The sequence below is a fragment of the Nerophis ophidion genome, linkage group LG19 (genome assembly GCF_033978795.1).
Source record: "Nerophis ophidion isolate RoL-2023_Sa linkage group LG19, RoL_Noph_v1.0, whole genome shotgun sequence".
Classification (NCBI taxonomy): Eukaryota; Metazoa; Chordata; class Actinopteri; order Syngnathiformes; family Syngnathidae; genus Nerophis; species Nerophis ophidion.
The window spans coordinates 19,131,968-19,149,690 of record NC_084629.1 but is presented as its reverse complement, the minus strand read 5'-3'; the positions used below and the strand labels follow the sequence as shown (position 1 = coordinate 19,149,690).

Sequence of the window (17,723 nt, the reverse complement as noted above, 5' to 3'; positions counted from 1 at the left end):
TAGTTTGTATCTTTTTGACGTAGAATTGTGAACAAAGTTGAGTGTCTCCAAGTTTGCTTTATTGTTTTTTTTTATTTGGTTTGTTTAATTGAATCATTTAGTGGCTCTTAGCACACGTGAATATTTCTAAAAAGGGACGTGGTGTAATCATTCACCTATGAAAAAGAAAAGCAGGTGACTCGCAGGCAAGTTCAAACTCCCGGCAATAACGGAGGTAGAGGTTTGAGAAGTAGCAGGAACGCAGTTAAGCATAGAGGAGTGTTTATTGGAGCTAGTACACATGATCAGAAGGAGCACAATGTGAGGAGTCTGATGAAGCCTATACAAGCGCAGAGTGTTTCTGCGCCCTGCCTGGCATCCATCCCATAATGTGGCCTTTGCTGGAACTCTGGCCTTTTACACGCCTCGTTTGCAAGCGAGATAACATCTTGTCATCCATCTGTTCGCAGAAGCAAGCGAATCAATCTGCAGCGAGTGCGTCATGATATTTGATGTTTTTTCTTAGGAAAAAAACAACAGTTACAGCCCTATTAGAGGCAGAACTGTAAAGCTGATACATTAAACTCAAGCATGGACTGCAGCCTTATAGCAAAAATATATAATCTTTATAGAAGTTTAATGTTGCCCTTGTTCAGAGTAAAGACTAAGTTTAAAGCAAATGTTAACCCCAAGGCGGTAAAGCAATATGTCAGCTGAGTGATTAGGCCATGCAAAGTCACTGAGTCAAAGCTGAAAAACCAGCTTTTATACATTTACCCTGCATGCAACGCCATGGTGCTCTTGCCATACCAGCGCATTAAGAGAGACAGAAAATCAATAAGGAAATGTATAAAAATGTCTCTCGGCTGGGAAATACAGTATGTACTTGCATATGCATCTCTTTTGAATTTTAGATAGTTTTAAAATGGAACAATCAAACACCGGCTGGGGCATCGTACCAAAGGTCTTCAAAGTGGGGGCAGGGATACAATCTCTTACACGGGGAGGATAATTTAAAGAGCACAACAACTTAACAGTAGACCGACAAATATTTCCAAGAATCCTCTGGTCTCGTTACAGAAAAACCCATAATCATATGTACATGAATGCTTGAAAGCATGTGTGCAAGTCAAAGCTGTCATTCATCTTTCAGTCCAGATGCAGTAACATTAAAACAGACACGCAAGAAGTATTGTTAGGCAACTACGGAATAGTGCTGCATTTAGAATTTAGATTGTCACAAAAAAATAATAATCACAAAATCTGCACTTTTGACCCAGATTCAAGAATCATGTTCTTCTACAAACTTTCAGAAGTCTCGAGGGCTTTCGTCGTTGAGTTTCATCGTACCCTCGTCCATTCTTAGCCATGGATGGGTTTTAGGTCCGTAAGCCAGCCAGGATCCACGTTAGGTTCCTCCGACCCAACCAGCAGTTCAATGTCTGAATTGAAAGAGTCTGCCATTTAGAGACTTTGCATGTTTGTGTGTGCCGAGCGCCAGGAGGCTGCTCTGTGCTTCAATAACCACAACCGTCCACGAAAGGCAAGCTCGCTAGACAATGCTCCCCGCTGTCCAGCAGATAGGGAGTGTTCTCCTCGTAGTGGGTGAGGGGCACGGTGTCCTCGTCCAGGCCTGGCAGGCCGTCTAGGTCGGCCTTCAGGTTGGGCCTCTGGTTGTCCGGGAAGGCCATGGAGAAAAGGGCCTCGGGGTCGCACACAAACTTGTACACATACCTCTCGCCAGCCACCTGAGAAACACAAAAAGGTTTGCCTCTTAAAATATCACTCAAGACATGTGATATTGAGGACACTTCAAAAGAAACGGAAAAAAGGTTAACCTGCCTTTACCTTCTGCATGATGCCCTTCTCGTAGTAGTAACGAAGAGAGCGACTAAGCTTGTCGTAGTTCATAGCTGGTCTGTTCTTTTGGATCCCCCAGCGGCGAGCCACCTTCAGAGATGAACGTTACAAACTGGATCTATACTTTTGTCTTTCACATGAAAAGAGCAGCGGCCAAGTGACTAACCTCCTCTGGCTCGATGAGCTTGAACTCCATTCCCCGACCAGTCCAGGCGATAAAGTGGCCGTTGGCCGGGTCGTCTAGCAAAGTGACCAAGAACTGCCAGAGCTGTAGGGAGCCGCGGCGCTGGTAGGGGGGTCCGTCTCGATAGATGGACGGCTCCTGCTTCACTTTACCTAATCAGTTTGAGAAGAAAAAGGATGAATTTGGGTGCTCAGTGGACACCGCGCCACGGCCACAGTGTGGTGAGACCATCTGGTGTCAACTTGACTTGGAGGATTCTATAATAGACGAGTCCAACAAATTCACCTTCTAATCTTTCAGGTACGACGCAGGTATCGTCAAAGTAGAGTTGAGGATCTCTGTCGAAGGAGAAGCCTGAAAGAAAATAGGTTTATTGTGAGTACAGTGGTACCTCAACTTACGTGTCTCCCAACTTATGAGTATTTTGAGATACCAGATGTCGTTCTGCTTTTTGTTATGCTTTAAGTTGCAATCCTCCTCATAGTTTGTAGAAAAAGTAATTGTGTACAGCCCACAGCCAGAGATAAAAAAAAATCTTGCCACGGCAACTGAGAAAGTTATTGCGAAGGAGAAGAAGTGAATGACCGAATCAAACAATCCATTAAAAACATGTCCTACTGGTTAGCCGACAGGTAAAATCAGCCCGACGACAGCACCGTCAGTCCGCATCACAAAAACCGCAGCCGGCCTCGGGGGCATGCAGCCAAAAATATCCAAAAAGACAGTTTATCCATGAAATGTGGAGATTCTGCAGTGTTTGAAGTGTTTTAGTTTGGTCTGTCTTGTCCTGACTCAATGACTGACAATCAAGCATTAAATGTGGTACGCAAACACAGCTTGCTGTCAACTCTGACCTATGGTCCGTCACACCAAGATGGCGTTGCTGAAGTGGCTGCTGGTTGCAGGAGCTTTGTGCTCTTGTGTTTCCATTTTTGCCTTCAGGACTGCGCAAAAGGAGTGGCACTTTTGCGACTTCTGTGCTGCTTTTTGGTGCTTTTCACATATTTTCCCGCTTGTGGGATAAAGTCTATCCGATTTCTAACCAACAGTTCATTTTTATTGTTACAGGACAGCGAAACAGCTTATGGGAGATACCTACAAAAGTTTGCTCGCCAAGGTAAATGCTAAATATTACATTATTTCACAAAACTACTGTAGTTTGTAGTAAATGCTATTGTATGATTTTTAAACAATATTTATTATCTAAAAGTTAGTTTTCTTTTTGAAAAGCATGTTATACATTAAAAGGGCCTTTTTTTGGAGGCCCATGCACGAATTAAATGGATTTCAATTAATTTCAATGGGCATGGCTGGTTTGAGGTATCAGTGTTTTGAGTTCAGGTTCGGTTGCTAATAGCAGCAACATCACTAGCAGTGACTGCTCGTTAAAAATCCTGCTGACCGCCCCTCTCTAACATGCCAGTCACTTGTCCTGATTTCGACTCAAGGGCCACAAATGCCTTGCCGACGAAAACACCTGTAACCCGCCAGATATGAGAGAGAGAAACAAAAACGTACTTTCATGGTTATTTTGGTAGAAGCTCCCCGCTCTCCCGAATGATGAGTGACAGTTGGGCACCTCTGCAAAACAAAGACGGTGGAAGTATAATTTTAGACCAGAGACAGCCCAGCCTTTTCTGTCATGTCAAATGTGCTTCACATCAAAATCCACCTCGCAGCTGATAGATATATTTGGACTTGTGCGCATAAAGATACTTGAAATAGCATCTTTGATTTGCGGGATTGGCTTCATGTTGATAAAGATCAGTGCCTTGGTAATGATGGCGGCTTTACTGTCTCACTACTGGGTCATATTAAGCGGCAACTGCCCCCACCCCTACCGCACACACACACGAGTGTTCCAGATCCAAGTAGCACTGCACTGCCCACTCATGCTCTGCAAGCCTTTAAACAGGATTAGCACTATGGCTGCTGTGTTAAATCTCAATGATAATCAAGTTACAGCGACTGTCCCCTCTGGGGGCTTCAGGGCCTGGTTTCCATTTTTTCTGCATGCCATCCGCAATTCCACTGTGCCTCATTCAGTGGGCTGTCACCTGATAAGATTGACAGAGATCAACCTTGAGCGAGACTCGAACGTGGACGCAAGGAAAGACAAACGATGCTGTAAATCTCTGCTTTTTGGTTGCAGTTCAAGCTAGTATCCCTGACGTGGACATCCTCTGCCCAGCTCCAGATGATAGCCCCCTGTGACGTAGGTACTTAAAGGCCATAAGAACCTAAGAGGATTTGTCATTACATCACCACCAGGCCAGCCAGTGCAGAAAAGGAATGAGAGTACATGACGTTGTTGGCTTTTCCCCCAGCCAAAGTTACAGCGTTTCAGGAGAAGAGGACATAATATTGTGGAGCAGGGAGAACAGCTGGCTGTGTGGGCGTCAGAAGGACAACAGCCAGTAGCTTGTTTGATTTGTACCATGTGACCACATTCTCTTTCATCATTGCTTGAAGGTTTTTTTTCCTCCACTAAAAAAAGGTAGACTGGAAAATGTTTGACTCCCTGTCTTTTATGATCAACTACCTTACAGGCCACCAAGTCCTCTGAGGATTTCTGGACTCAATCTATTCCAGGTAGGCTCAGTGAGGAGCTTCTAGCCACCTGAGTGAGTGACCCATTTACTTTTTGCCCTTGGAGGCTTACGCTGAGCTGAAAGACCCACTTTTACTTGACTGGCGTGACTCGGGAGGAACGTTTAGATTAAAGTCGGACAGTGCGAGAGTGAAAGGAGTACCTGTGCTGCCGTGCCTCTGCTAAGTGCTAAAACTTGCACTAAAATGTCAGACGCCTGAACAAATAGGATGTGCACATTCCCTACCTCGGGCCAGCTGCACAGTACCTGGCTCAATGAACCAATTGTAAGACGTCACTTACCGGAATCGAAGCAGAAATCGCGGGGCTCCTGCTTGATGTCCATCAGGTGGCACCCAGACTGGCGTGGGGGAGCTGGAGGGTTGGGGACGCCGTGCTCAGTGTATCTTGGGTCAATGAGTTCCTGTTTAAAACCGTGAGGGGAGGCAGCGACCAAGGGTTCGGACATTTGCCGGTGGTACAGCGGGCGGCCCTCGTGTGGTCGACTGTTGCGGTTGCTGCTGGGTGCCTGGGGAAGGAAGTGGGTGTGCAGCTGACTGTCTGATGGGGGGAAATGTAGAGATGGCTCAGACATCTGCCGCTGGAACCTGAGGATAGTGGGAGAAAGTAACAGATCCCAGATCACAACATTGTCACAGACGTGTCGACATAGTCTCACATAACGCTGACTTGAACCAACTTCAACACTTTCTCTGTGAATTATTCGAGCAGTGCATTACTAGCCAGCATCCGCTACTCTTGGTTTACCTAAAAAGAAATGCTCACCTGTGCTCTGGCGTGAAGTTGTTGGCATCTTGGCCGATCGGCGCACACGGCACGGCGAATGACGGGCTGTGGACCGGATGTGCCGGCTGGTTGCGTGGGCCTGTGCTCTGTGGGTGGGGATGCTGTTGTCGCTGAACATGAACCGGACGCGGTCCAGCGGGCAAGCTGGCTACATTTGGGCGAGGAGGACTCTGCTCACTGAGGCGATGCGCTCCTGCTGGGCCACATGGAGACACCGGCGTGGAGGGAGGGGTTAACGGCTTGAACGTGGGGGTGGACTTCCCGTCGCAGGCACTGAGTTTGAGGAACACGCAGTTAGGAATCCAACAATTCCTAAAATAGCAGCAACCATCTTGTACCTGTTGATGTAAAGGCACTTCTCTTCGTACGGCATGGGACTCCTGTTCTGGTGGCAGGGGGAAAGCTCTTTGGAGGCTGTCAGCTCACGCTTGATCTTGGTCGGTGGTGGGCCATGGAACATCACTGGGCAAAGGGGAAAGAAAAATATAAGATGAAGTTCAGATACTTCCGACACTTTGTAATTGAAGCCGTAGAAGTGCAACCGTTGTCTTAATCACTTTCGGGGGAGTAAAATGATGCTTGGACAATGTATGCATTCCCTCATCTGACCACTTACCAGTCATGTATCATACCGCCTCAACCACGGCTGCTATTGTCGCCGTGACACAAACTGCACCAGACACACAAAATCCATCAAACCTCACGTCTGGATCCTATTAGGACAGACATAAACCCGTGGCTGACTGCGGGTTCCAATGCCCTGCATAATAGCAGGGAAGAAACTAGATAGTGAGCAGCAAGGGAGGCGAGTAGACGATGAAAGGGGTCGGTGGAGCACAGATGATCAAACAAAGGCTGAGTGTACACTCTTCATGTTTAATGTTGGGGAAAAGAGCTTTCTTGCAACCTAAATGATGCAAAGCATTCGTATGCTATTCAGACATGCAGCCCCGTGCTCCAACTACACGCACAAAAGTACCTGAACATGTCACCTTTTCTCCCACCAGGAAGTAAACCTGATAGTCACAAAACTCCCACAGTTTAAGTGCAGTTGAATCTACAACCAGGAGATTGTCGACACACTGTCCATGTCAAACGACCCATCGAATCCACCATGTTATTTCTCTTATTAAAGGGGAACTGCACTTTTTTTTTTAGAATTTTTCCTAATGTCTCTTTTTAAGAATTCTAAAGATGATAAAAAAATACTTGCAAGCTGTGGCTAATAGGAGTCACCATTGTAGCTTTCAATGCCTTCTAAAACAACTTCAAAACCCTCCATCAAGGTTTTATATACACACTGCAAGTACATAGTATTTATAAATGTAGTAACAGACATTCATAATATGTAATATGTACAACATTTACCATATTTTGGTAATTTTAAGCAATGCTGGAACTTATTTCCTCAACGGATTTATTTCCGTTCCCATAGCAACACACTTCCGACTTCCTGCAACAAATGTGTGTTTCTACTTATAAAATCAATGCATGTGTGTTCTAATCTTGGCAAACTTGGTAATAGACAACAAAGACAATTGTTTTTGAACAAATGAGGATTCACAACCTTATCTTTCTGAAGCTGAATATACTGAGGATGAACTGCTGGTTATATAAAGCGAGCACAAACAGAGAGTGAAACATTGGAACAGAAGGAAGCCGAGACTGAGGTCAGCGTGACTTGACGCTGAAAACATGGAGCTTGGAGCCAAGCTTTGCCGATATTAATGGCGTTTTTTTCCAAAATCAACTGGAAAAAATTTCCTTGGCCGGCTCGACCAAACAGACAACTGTCCATCAAGTGGGTCACTATAATATTAATCATACAGGCAACACGTCATGTTTGTTATTACTACTACAGTATATACACTGTCAAACTTGTGTATGAACAAAACATGAAATAAGGGCTAATACTTTACAGATACTTTAATATATGTGTTCATCTTTTTCATTCAGTTCAGATTGGTTTGTCTTATCGGATCTTGTTGTGCATTACACATTCAAAAGCCATTTAGCTGTTGACGAGTAGCTAGCTCATGGCTAAAGCCGTAGCATTTTGACGTGTTACTACGCTAGAAAAAAAATTCCTCAGAATTCGCTCATACAATAACAAGGTCGCTACATCTTGGTTATTATACTGGTTAAGGAACGTAAATGAAGTATTGTTGGCGTTTTTTTAATGCATTTTTAAACTGATTTAGAGGCAGAATGGATTGCTCCCGTTAGCTGCATTGCTAGCCACCAATAATGAGCCAATTGTTACAAATTAGAATGCAAAAAAACCCCAAAACACCTTATGTCTTCTTCACTCTCATGATAGTGAACGATGGGCGAAAAATAAAAGTGCAGTTCCTCTTGAAACAAGTGCCCCTTTAGTTGACACTGAATTTAGGAAGTTATTTCTATAAAAAAATGGTTCTGTTCGAAAAGTGTTCTGAATTGCAAATTTGAACTTACTAGACGTCAAGCACCTACGCCGACGTCAAGCACCTACGGCGATGTCAAGCACCTACACCAACGTCAAGCACCTACACCAACGTCAAGCACCTACGTCAAACGCCGACGTAGACGGCAAACACCTACGTTGACGTCAAACACCTACGTTGACGTCAAACACCTACGTTGACGTCAAACACCTACGTTGACGTCAAACACCTACGTTGACGTCAAACACCTACATTGACGTCAAACACCGATATCAAACAACTTCACCTATGTCAAACACCTACATCAAACACCTACATCAAACGTCAATCGACAACAAAATTCCTGTGTTGATGTCATTCAGCTGGTCGGAGGTACGTGGAGATAAGTGACTGCGTACTAAGATGGAAGAAGTTTTGCTAAAATGAATAATTTGAGTCAAGATGAAGAACTAGGGTTGTGTGTCAGTACTTTTCTGTTTTGTACATCAAGCCAGTGTCTCATCTTCAAATCTGGCTTTGTATACGCGTGAAAGCGAGAGCGAGGAAGCTTGCAGCCTGGCAACGGCCACCACTGTCAGCAAGTCCTTCATCGCACTCTCAGATAATCAAACTCCCTTTACTAATGCGGCGGCCATGACGGCTGCACCACAGACTCAGTGCAGCCTTGGTGAATGACAGGCACACGTCCCTGATGAAGACAACCACACGCTAGCATCCTCCAGACATATACATACTGTATGTACACATAATTACTATTTGTGGTGATCGGGGCGAGAGACAGCCCTTTCTGCTGTAATCTAGACCGGGTGCGGGAAAGTGTGAAATTAGATTAGGAGGTTTGGCTCATGTGACGCCCCATGCCAATCGGCTGATTAAACTCAAAATGGTGGAGAGGGAGAGAGTGGGCGCACATGAGCCTCAAAGCGGACTTCCGAGCACAAAGGATGGTGTGTGTCCTCGTCGGGATTAAGACATTCGAACAAAGGAGGAGTGACCTCGACTTGAGTTAGCTTCACTTGCAGAATAGGAACGTTAAAAACCTCCCATTTAGGAAGCGGCAGTGACGTACAGCGAGGCAAAGACTTTTTACAAACTTGAAATGTGCTCGAAGCAGTTGTAATACATACAGTAATACTAAATTATTATAATATAATACATGTTAGCGGCTAAGGTCCCTTTACATTGTAGCTTCTGAATCCCTAATCATCAATAAACAGTTTCTTATATAGGACTGTCTCAGAAAATTTGAATATTGTGATAAAGTCCTTTATTTTCTGTAATGCAACTAAAAACATGAAAATGTCATACCTTCTGGATTCATTACACATCAACTGAAATATTGCAAGCCTTTTATTATTTTAATATTGGTGATTATGGCATACAGCTTAAGAAAACTCAAAAATCCTATCTCAAAAAAATTGAATATTTTCTCAGACCAAGTAAAAAAAGATTTATGACAACAAAACCAAACATTTTAAAATGTCAATTTATGCACTCAGTACTTTACAACAGATGGAAGCATGTACACAGCTGCATTGACTCTGGACTTGATGAAACACAGTGGACCAAAACCAGCAGCTGACATGGCTCCCCAAACCATTGCTGACTGACGGAACTTCCGTTGTCTAGAGTTCAGGAGTGGCTTGACCATGGGAATACGGCTATTGAAGCTGTATCTGTTGAAAAGCTCTATGGAGATGATGATTTCATTTTCCAGCATGAACTGGCACCTGTCCACAGTGCCAAAACCACCAGTAACTGGTGTACTGACCATGGCATTACTGTCCTCCATTGGCCTGCCAACTCCCCTGACCTGAACCTCATAGAGAATTTGTGGGTTATTGTGAAGAAGAAGCTGAAAGACACCAGGCCCAATAATGCAAATGACCTAAAGGCCGCTATTGAAGCATCCTGGGCATCCATAACCCCTCAGCAATGCCACAGGCCGATTGCCTCCATGCCACGCCGTATTGATGCTGTAATCCGTGCAAAAGGATTCCCAACCAAGTACTTAGTGCATTAATTTACATTTTCAAATGTTTGATTTTGTTTTGCTGTTATAAATCTTTTTTTTTTACTTGGTCTGAGGAAATATTCTAATTTTTTGAGATAGGATTTTTGAGTTTTCTTAAGCTGTATACCATAATCAGCAATATTAAAATAATAAAAGGCTTGCAATATTTCAGTTAATGTGTAATGAATCCAGAATGTATGACATTTTCATGTTTTTAGTTGCATTACATTAAATAAAGGACTATCACAATATTTAAATTTTCTGAGACAGTCCTGTACGTACCATTATCATTGGAGGACAAGGAGTAGCTAAACATGCTACCCTATACACCATAGACGGATACAGAAAGGCATAGCTAACCGCTAAGCTCTTGAAAGTAAACCTGAGTGGGCGGATCGATATAAATATTGACAGCAACAATACCAAGCATACTATCAATATAAGGTTGATACTACACAAAATAGTTTTTGGTCGTTTTTTTATTGTTTACAAACTCGGGATATAAGAGACCATAGTGTTTTTGCTTTTGTTTTATTTTTTTGCACTATTGACTTTAGTATACATTTTTTTTTAATGAAATGAAACAGAATAAAGGGAAATTTTAATGATAAGTGATATTGTCGGATTGCAGTTATCACAATTGTAATTATTTAATTAACCACTTTAGAGGGTTTTCCCTAAACTGCCAACATACCTGTTGTGGTGGGGCCTTGGTCTCAATAACATCAAGTAATTTCCGATGTGATTTTTTTATTTTTTTTATTTAAAAAAGCAAAAAATATATTTACCTACATTTAATACTCTGTTTTCATTAATTATTTTTAACATTTGTTATTGTTTTGCCATATTTTCAATTGTTGCTGCTTTTTGTACAAGGTACTTTTTTGAGATTTTTTCAAGTGTTTACAGACTTTTAATGACTTTTCTTTATTAAAACACTTAGCAACAAATGTAGCATCTTCTTCTGGTGTCATTATCGAATGTAGTCGGGTTTAGAAACCCTACTTCTGTCCCTCCATGTCCCTGACTTAAGAGGCTGCAGCGAGCATGACGTCACACTTGCTTGGCGCAGTCACTCTAGTTTCACTTTCTCTTCTTAAAAGCCGCCACTGTCCTTTTAATATTTTCACATTTTGTAGATGTGCAGTGTATAATGCAGGTATGTCTGCATTATATATCCAAATTATGTTCACATCACAGATATGCAGACAACGTTCCAGACAATGGCCTGCGTTTTGTTTACATCCAGTTTCGGTAGTGCGGTTTTCGGTGATCAGTCTTTTTTTGGTGGTAAAGTTTTTGGTACATCACTTGTCAATAGAGCGCAAGTAATAGGCTATATATATATATCAATTCCTACCGTAACAACTAGCTAATTTTAATGTTTTATGTTCGTGTGGTTTGATGTCAGTTTATCCCATGTTTGTAAACAGTCTGTGCCTGAAAAGTGGCTGGTGGAGAATAAGGAAGTGTTCTGTGTGTCCGGGGAAGTGCTTGCACGGGAGTTAAAACCTGTTAGAATTGTGCCGTTTGTTATCATAAGATTGGTAATAAAAGTTAAAAATAGCGCTGGACTTTGTGTGATTTCTTCTGGAGGCTACAATTTATTATATTACGATACTTAAATTTTTTTTCAAGTAACAAAACCCACCTATTTTCAAGGTGTGGCTGTAATAAAAATGCTCTGGCGGCGCGCTGCATTCACATATATTAAGGGGAAAACCGGACTAATTATGAACATTGATAAAGCTGACATAGGCTCCAGGACCCCACGCGACCCCGAACGGGACAAGAGGTAGAAAATGGATGGATGGATGGATGGATATGACCAATGCGGCCCCTGTAACTATTTGGTATTGCACTGATACGCAAATGTGTAGTATTGCTCTAAGCTAAAGTCAAGTATTGTTAGAACAGAAGAATACGTTTTTATTACATTTTAACAGCCACATTCAAACAGCAAGTAATCAGATATTAACAATAATTGATGAAGTAGATTGATGTTTTGAAAAAAAATGTAATATGTTAGTGCGTACATATGCAGCCTTTGTAAACCGTTATGAAATGGTTCCATTATCATTTATATGCCATATAATATATGTATTGTTTTTACAAGAGGCTCCAATATATGTCGCAATATAGATTTGGGGCCCTATCGGCAATCCCTAGTTACCAACTGATTGGTAAATGTGCAAAATCAGCCATTTTTACTTCATAGGACGGCAACCGTAGAGAACCTGCGTTTATAACAGCTCAATGAACAAATATTCATATTTATGTGGTGTTATCATCTATTTTTTTTCCAACACAGCAGACGCACGTCCCCGGTATGAAGGAAGACTACTTACAGCTATCCGACTGGAAGTCTGGAACAAACTGCTCGTCGTCCGGCACCTGGGCTGTGGATGACACAGATGGAGGAACTAGGTTAACGCACAAAACAACAACAAAAAATTTGTCGCTCAGCAGATTTTCACTACATTCAGGACTTTGCTCCACACAAAACACAAAAAGTTAGAAACACTTCACAACCATGTTAATGTTCAACCTCAGAGCTCCCAGTCAGCATTTTATAGGGCATCAGCAGCTTTAACAAATCTAAATGAATGCATTTTTAATGCTACTTAGAACTGACTGCAGGTAGTTATAATATGTAGTCAAAACTACATCTGTATGTACACTGTAAGTCAATATTTTGAAAAGTTTACATGAACTGTTACTCTAGTGCGAGGGTGTCAAACTTATTTTCACATCTTGGTTATGACTGCCCTTAGAGGGCCGCTTGTAACAGTCAATAATACACAAATATTAAAATACAAGGAGTCGCCTCATGCAATTATTCCACAATTGCCGATGCATTTGATTATTTTTGCACGTACACTGAAAAAAAAATCTAGATTTCAAGGTAAAAAACTGTCGGCTCAGCTGGCAGAATTTTACCATAAATGTTACTATTTTACTGCACATTACTGTAAATTGACAAAAACCCCAGAACCACACCTTTGTACGGTAAAAAACTGCCCGCTTACCTGCCAGAGTTTTACCATAATATTTGTGTTTTTTCACAGCATATTACCGTAAATTAATAACAAACCGTACCACTTTTTTGCACAGTAAAAAACTGCAAGCTTAGCTGCCATAATTTTACCACAAATATTAGTGTTTGATTTACAGCATACTACTGTAAAAAAAAAAAAAAAAAAAGCAGTACCACTTTTTTATACAACAAAACACTGTCCGTTCAGCTACCAGAATTTTACCATAAATATTACTGTTTTTTTCACAGCATATTAAAGTAACAAAACACAAACAAATCAGTACCACTTTTTTGTAAAGTAATTTATGCCAGTACCACTTTTTTGTAAAGTAATTTATGCCAGAATTTTACCATAAATATTTGTGTTTTACTGCATATTACCGTAAATAACAACACCACCTTTTTTTCAGTAAAAAAAAACAAACCTGCCGGCTCAGCTCCCAGAATTTTACCATAAGTTAGTGGTTTTTTTTACAGCATACTACTGTAAACCAGTACCACTTTTTTATGGTAAAAAAAACTGTCAGCTCATCTGCAGAATTTTACCATAATTATTATGGTGCTTTTACGGCATATTACTGTAAAATGAAAAAAAAAGAGGAAAATCCACTTTTTTTTTACAGTAACAAACTGTCAGCTCTGCTGCCAGAATTTTACAATAAATATTACTGGTTTTGTTTTACAGTATATTACTGTAAATTCAAAAAAACAACAACAACCCCATACTATTCATGTCAAAATTCTGGCAGCTGAGCTGACAGTTTTTTAGCGTGCCAAAAAGTGGTACTGTTTTTTTAACATTTTACAGTAATATGCTGTAAAAAATAAATAAAAGCATGGCACTGTAAAAAATACGTAGGTTTTAAAGCATTTTAGGGTATATAGGAAAACAGTACCACATTTTCTTAACTGTAAAATCAACGGCTGTTACTGCAAACAGAAAAACGGTACAAAAGTTTAGGGTAAAATTCTGATGACTGGGTTTCATTTTACCACAAAATCTAATGTTGGTATTTTTACGGTAAAGTTCTGGCAACTGAGCAGACAAGTTTTTTTAATTTTTCTTTTTACAGTGTACAATTTCATGAATAACTTGCTTTGAATTCATAAGTATATCATAAGTTTTTTGGTGTTTTTTAAGAAAAAAAATGTTTGGAACGTATGCCAATATAATATTTGTTGCAATATAAGATGATAAAGTTGTAATTTTTTCGATGGAAACAAAGTACACATTTAGTGAAAAAATATAAATTACTTTATCCACTATTATTTCCAGGTATAAAAGGACTGGGCAGATCTATTTTGGGGGGGACGGCGTGGCGCGGTTGGGAGAGGGGCCGTGCCAGCAACCTGAGGGTTCCTGGTTCAATCCCCACATTTTACCAACCTAATCAAGTCCGTTGTGTCCTTGAGCAAGACACTTCACCATTGCTCCTGATGTGTTGTAGTTAGGGCCTTGCATGGCAGTTCCCACCATCAGTGTGTGAATGGGTGAATGTGGAAATAGTGTTAAAGAGCTTTGAGTACCTTGATGGTAGAAAAGCGCTATACAAGTATAACCCATTTACCATTTTCTGCAGTGGTAGCAGATGCTGCCAGATGTGGTGGCGCCAAAAAATGTGGACATCGCATTCAATGCTTTTTTAACCGCTTTCATTTTCAACAAATCCATTTGAAGACCCGTAGAAACCCTCGTTCCTCACCTTCTGCGATCCAGAAATCCTGCAGCTGACTGAGATCTTGGAAGAGTTCTGCGAATCAGAAAGACCCAGAAAAATATCAGGGCACTGCGTCGAAATCCTCGCCTTAGTGGTCAAGTCCGTTGCGTACCTTCCGTGTCCTGGGCCAGCTCAGTGTCCACAAACTTCCTCTTCCGCTCGTTCAAAACCCTGCCGGGTTCCTGCAAGGGAGGGGGGGGAGAAGAAGTCAGAAGTGAATGCTGACCGTGCCAATGGACTGGGGGGGGGGGGGGGGGGCGGGGGGGGGGGGGCGTGAGACGCGTCACTTACGCTGGGCGGGACCATGACAAACGGAACCTGCTGGTCGTAGAAGTCATCCATTGTTGTGCTGGGGGTCGTAACACAAATGTACGTTAGCGGAGTGAGGCGGCTACACACCGTACAAGACACACACACAAAGTTGTCTCCGTCCGACAACAACACTCTCGCATCTCCCAGATATGACTCACTTGTGCTCTCTCTCGCTAATGGATGACGAATAAAGCGTCGCTGGAGGCAATTACTGCAGACGCCGAGCAGATAGCACTCACACACACACACACACACACACACACACACACACACACACACACACACACACACACACACACACACACACACACACACACACACACTCACGCACTCACGCACTCACGCACTCACGCACTCACGCACTCACGCACTCACGCACTCACGCGGTGCGTTCACTTACCCAGCTAACATTTGACACTTTAAAAGCCTCCAACCTTGATATTCAGACCGTGCAATTCACGGGATCCACTTTGGACTTGATTCTCACGGTTACGTTTGGTCCACTATGGATTGCACTTTCACAATATCATGTTAGATCCGCTCGACATCCATTGCTTTCGGTCCCCTAGGGGGGGTTGGGGGGGGGTTGCCCACATATGTGGTCCTCTCCAAGGTTTCTCATAGTCATCATGGTCGATGTCCCACTGGGGTGAGTTTTTCCTTGCCCTTATGTGGGCCCTACCGAGGATGTCGTTGTGGTTTGTGCAGCCCTTTGAGGCACTTGTGATTTAGGGCTATATAAATAAACATTGATTGATTGATTGATTTACGGGTGGCTGGGGAAATTTCGGTTATTGCAAGAAACGTTGGTACCACAAGGCTGCTAAATGGAGCCATCCCAAACAACCGGTGGTCCCTGAACGCATCGGCGAGCCGCCACAAAGCACGCATTGTGTAACGTTCACGTCATCACTCAGCAAAACAAACTTTGGTAACTTTTTGGCCCACGGGGGTGTTGATGTTGGGGAGTGGGGGTGGGGGGTGTTGATGTTTGGGAAGGGGGGCGGGTGTTGATGTTGGGGGCGTTACCAACCCCCCCTTTTTACGCCTCCCGCCCCTCCCCTGCCCCTTGTTTTTGTCAATGAAGTGAAACTCTATACGTGGAAGGGGGGCCACTCATTCATAAAAAAACAACAACCCCACAAACATTCTTATCTGTGCTGATACAGCAAAACAGTACACAATGAATTGTAAGGACGAAACATGGCGCAGTAACTGCACGCGATGCATGCAAAAAGTAACAATACCATGTTTGCTCTAAAATGGCGCTCACTTGCTTTAAATATAACAACGTTTCTTACCTGGGCCGGTGTCCTTAGGTGTCTCCTGTGTGGCGAAATAAGGTTGAACGAGTAGGAATTAATGTCCAAGCAGAAGGGTAAGCTACCAGTCCGACGTTGGCTCGTCCTCGAACAAAAGTTGACTGATGTCTTCTTCACGCTCCTCTTGCTTTTTCCAGCAAGATGAGAGCGCCAGGCACAATCCCGAGCGCTGATTGGCCCCCTGCGCCTGTCACTCAATGAAGCAGCCAATCGAGGTGGGGCTTCATGAATAATTGATGAGGTCCCTGTTCGGCCAATCAGAGCGCGGCACTGACCTATTTTTATGAATGGATTGATTTCATTCACAGGTTTTTTTTCCACCCCAGATTTAAAGGGACAGTGCTTTATTTCTTTATGGCCTACTGAAACCCACTACTACCCACCACGCAGTCTGATAGTTTATATATCAATGATGAAATATTAACATTGCAACACATGCCAATACGGCCTTTTTAGTTTACCAAATTGTAATTTTAAATTTCCCGGGACTTTTTTCTTGAAAACGTCGGGTCATGATGACGTGGACGCTTGACGTCACGGGCTGTTAGGAAATATGAGCGCTGCGCGCACACACACAGCTAAAAGTCGTCTGCTTTAACCGCATAATTACACAGTATTTTGGAGATCTGTGTTGCTGAATCCTTTGCAATTTGTTCAATTAATATTGGAGGAGTCAAAGTAGAAAGATGGAGTTGGGAAGCTTTAGCCTTCAGCCACACAAACACACAGAGACTCCTTGTTTAAAATTCACGGGGGTGAATCTTTACTATGGATTACAGCGAACATGGATTCCGACCGAATGTCATCCAGCAGGTTTCGGTGAGAAAATTGTGGTAAAAAGTCGCTTCTCACCGGAGATCAGCTGAGTTTTTGACGCCCATAAAGCTGCCGTCGACTTCCCTGAGACACTGCGCGTCAACACACCCTTGGACACACACCTCCGACTATCAGGTACTGTTAAACTTACTAAAACACTAGCAACACAATAGAAAGATAAGGGATTTCCCAGAATTATCCTAGTAAATGTGTCTAAAAACATTTACTACATTACATTTACTACATTTACATTTACGTCCCAATGCAATCGCGTTTTTTTTTTTTTTTTTTTTTTCTAGTCCGTCGCTATCAATATCCTCAAACACAAATCTTTCATCCTCGCTCAAATTAATGGGGAAATTGTCGTTTTCTCGGTCCGAATAGCACTTTTTTTTGGAGGCTCCCATTAGAAACAATGTAAAGATGTGAGGAGACATCAAACATGTGACGTCATCGTCTGCGACTTCCGGTAGAGGCAGGGCTTTTCTGTTAGCAAGCAAAAGTTGTGAACTTTATCATGGATGTTCTCTACTAAATCCTTTCCGCAAACATATGGCAATATTGCAAAATGATCAAGTATGACACATACAAATGGACCTGCTATCCCCGTTTAAATAAGAAAATCTAATTTCAGTAGGCCTTTAATTGTGTGCGAATG

General features: G+C 42.4%; 1 protein-coding gene across 4 annotated transcripts; it reads right to left on the bottom strand.

Moving 5' to 3' along the window:
• Positions 1-244: 244 nt before the first annotated feature.
• Positions 245-16,387, bottom strand: LOC133538115 (ETS translocation variant 5-like). Of its 4 annotated transcripts, none has more exons than XM_061879437.1 (13): positions 16,229-16,387; positions 14,907-14,964; positions 14,728-14,797; positions 14,601-14,648; positions 12,209-12,259; positions 5,759-5,882; positions 5,400-5,693; positions 4,917-5,221; positions 3,542-3,604; positions 2,309-2,377; positions 2,006-2,175; positions 1,822-1,929; positions 245-1,727 (listed from the first exon to the last, which is right to left on the bottom strand). In XM_061879437.1, exons 2-13 carry the CDS (start codon positions 14,955-14,957, stop codon positions 1,497-1,499), a joined length of 1,584 nt encoding a protein of 527 aa, XP_061735421.1. In that variant the 5' UTR covers positions 14,958-14,964; positions 16,229-16,387; the 3' UTR covers positions 245-1,496. The 4 variants fall into 4 exon arrangements, with proteins under 4 accessions (XP_061735421.1, XP_061735422.1, XP_061735423.1 ...); XM_061879438.1 differs by having other exon boundaries at positions 1,828-1,929; XM_061879439.1 differs by lacking the exon at positions 3,542-3,604.
• Positions 16,388-17,723: the final 1,336 nt, after the last annotated feature.

Excerpts from the sequence above, each read along its gene's own strand:
- LOC133538115 (XM_061879437.1), bottom strand. The coding sequence starts at position 14,957 with ATGGATGACTTCTACGACCAGCAGGTTCCGTTTGTCATGGTCCCGCCC. Across the intron at positions 12,260-14,600 it reads GGATTTCTGGATCGCAGAAG|CCCAGGTGCCGGACGACGAG; the intron begins GTGAGGAACGAG and ends TGTCATCCACAG. Across the intron at positions 5,694-5,758 it reads AAGTGCCTTTACATCAACAG|TGCCTGCGACGGGAAGTCCA; the intron begins GTACAAGATGGT and ends CCTCAAACTCAG.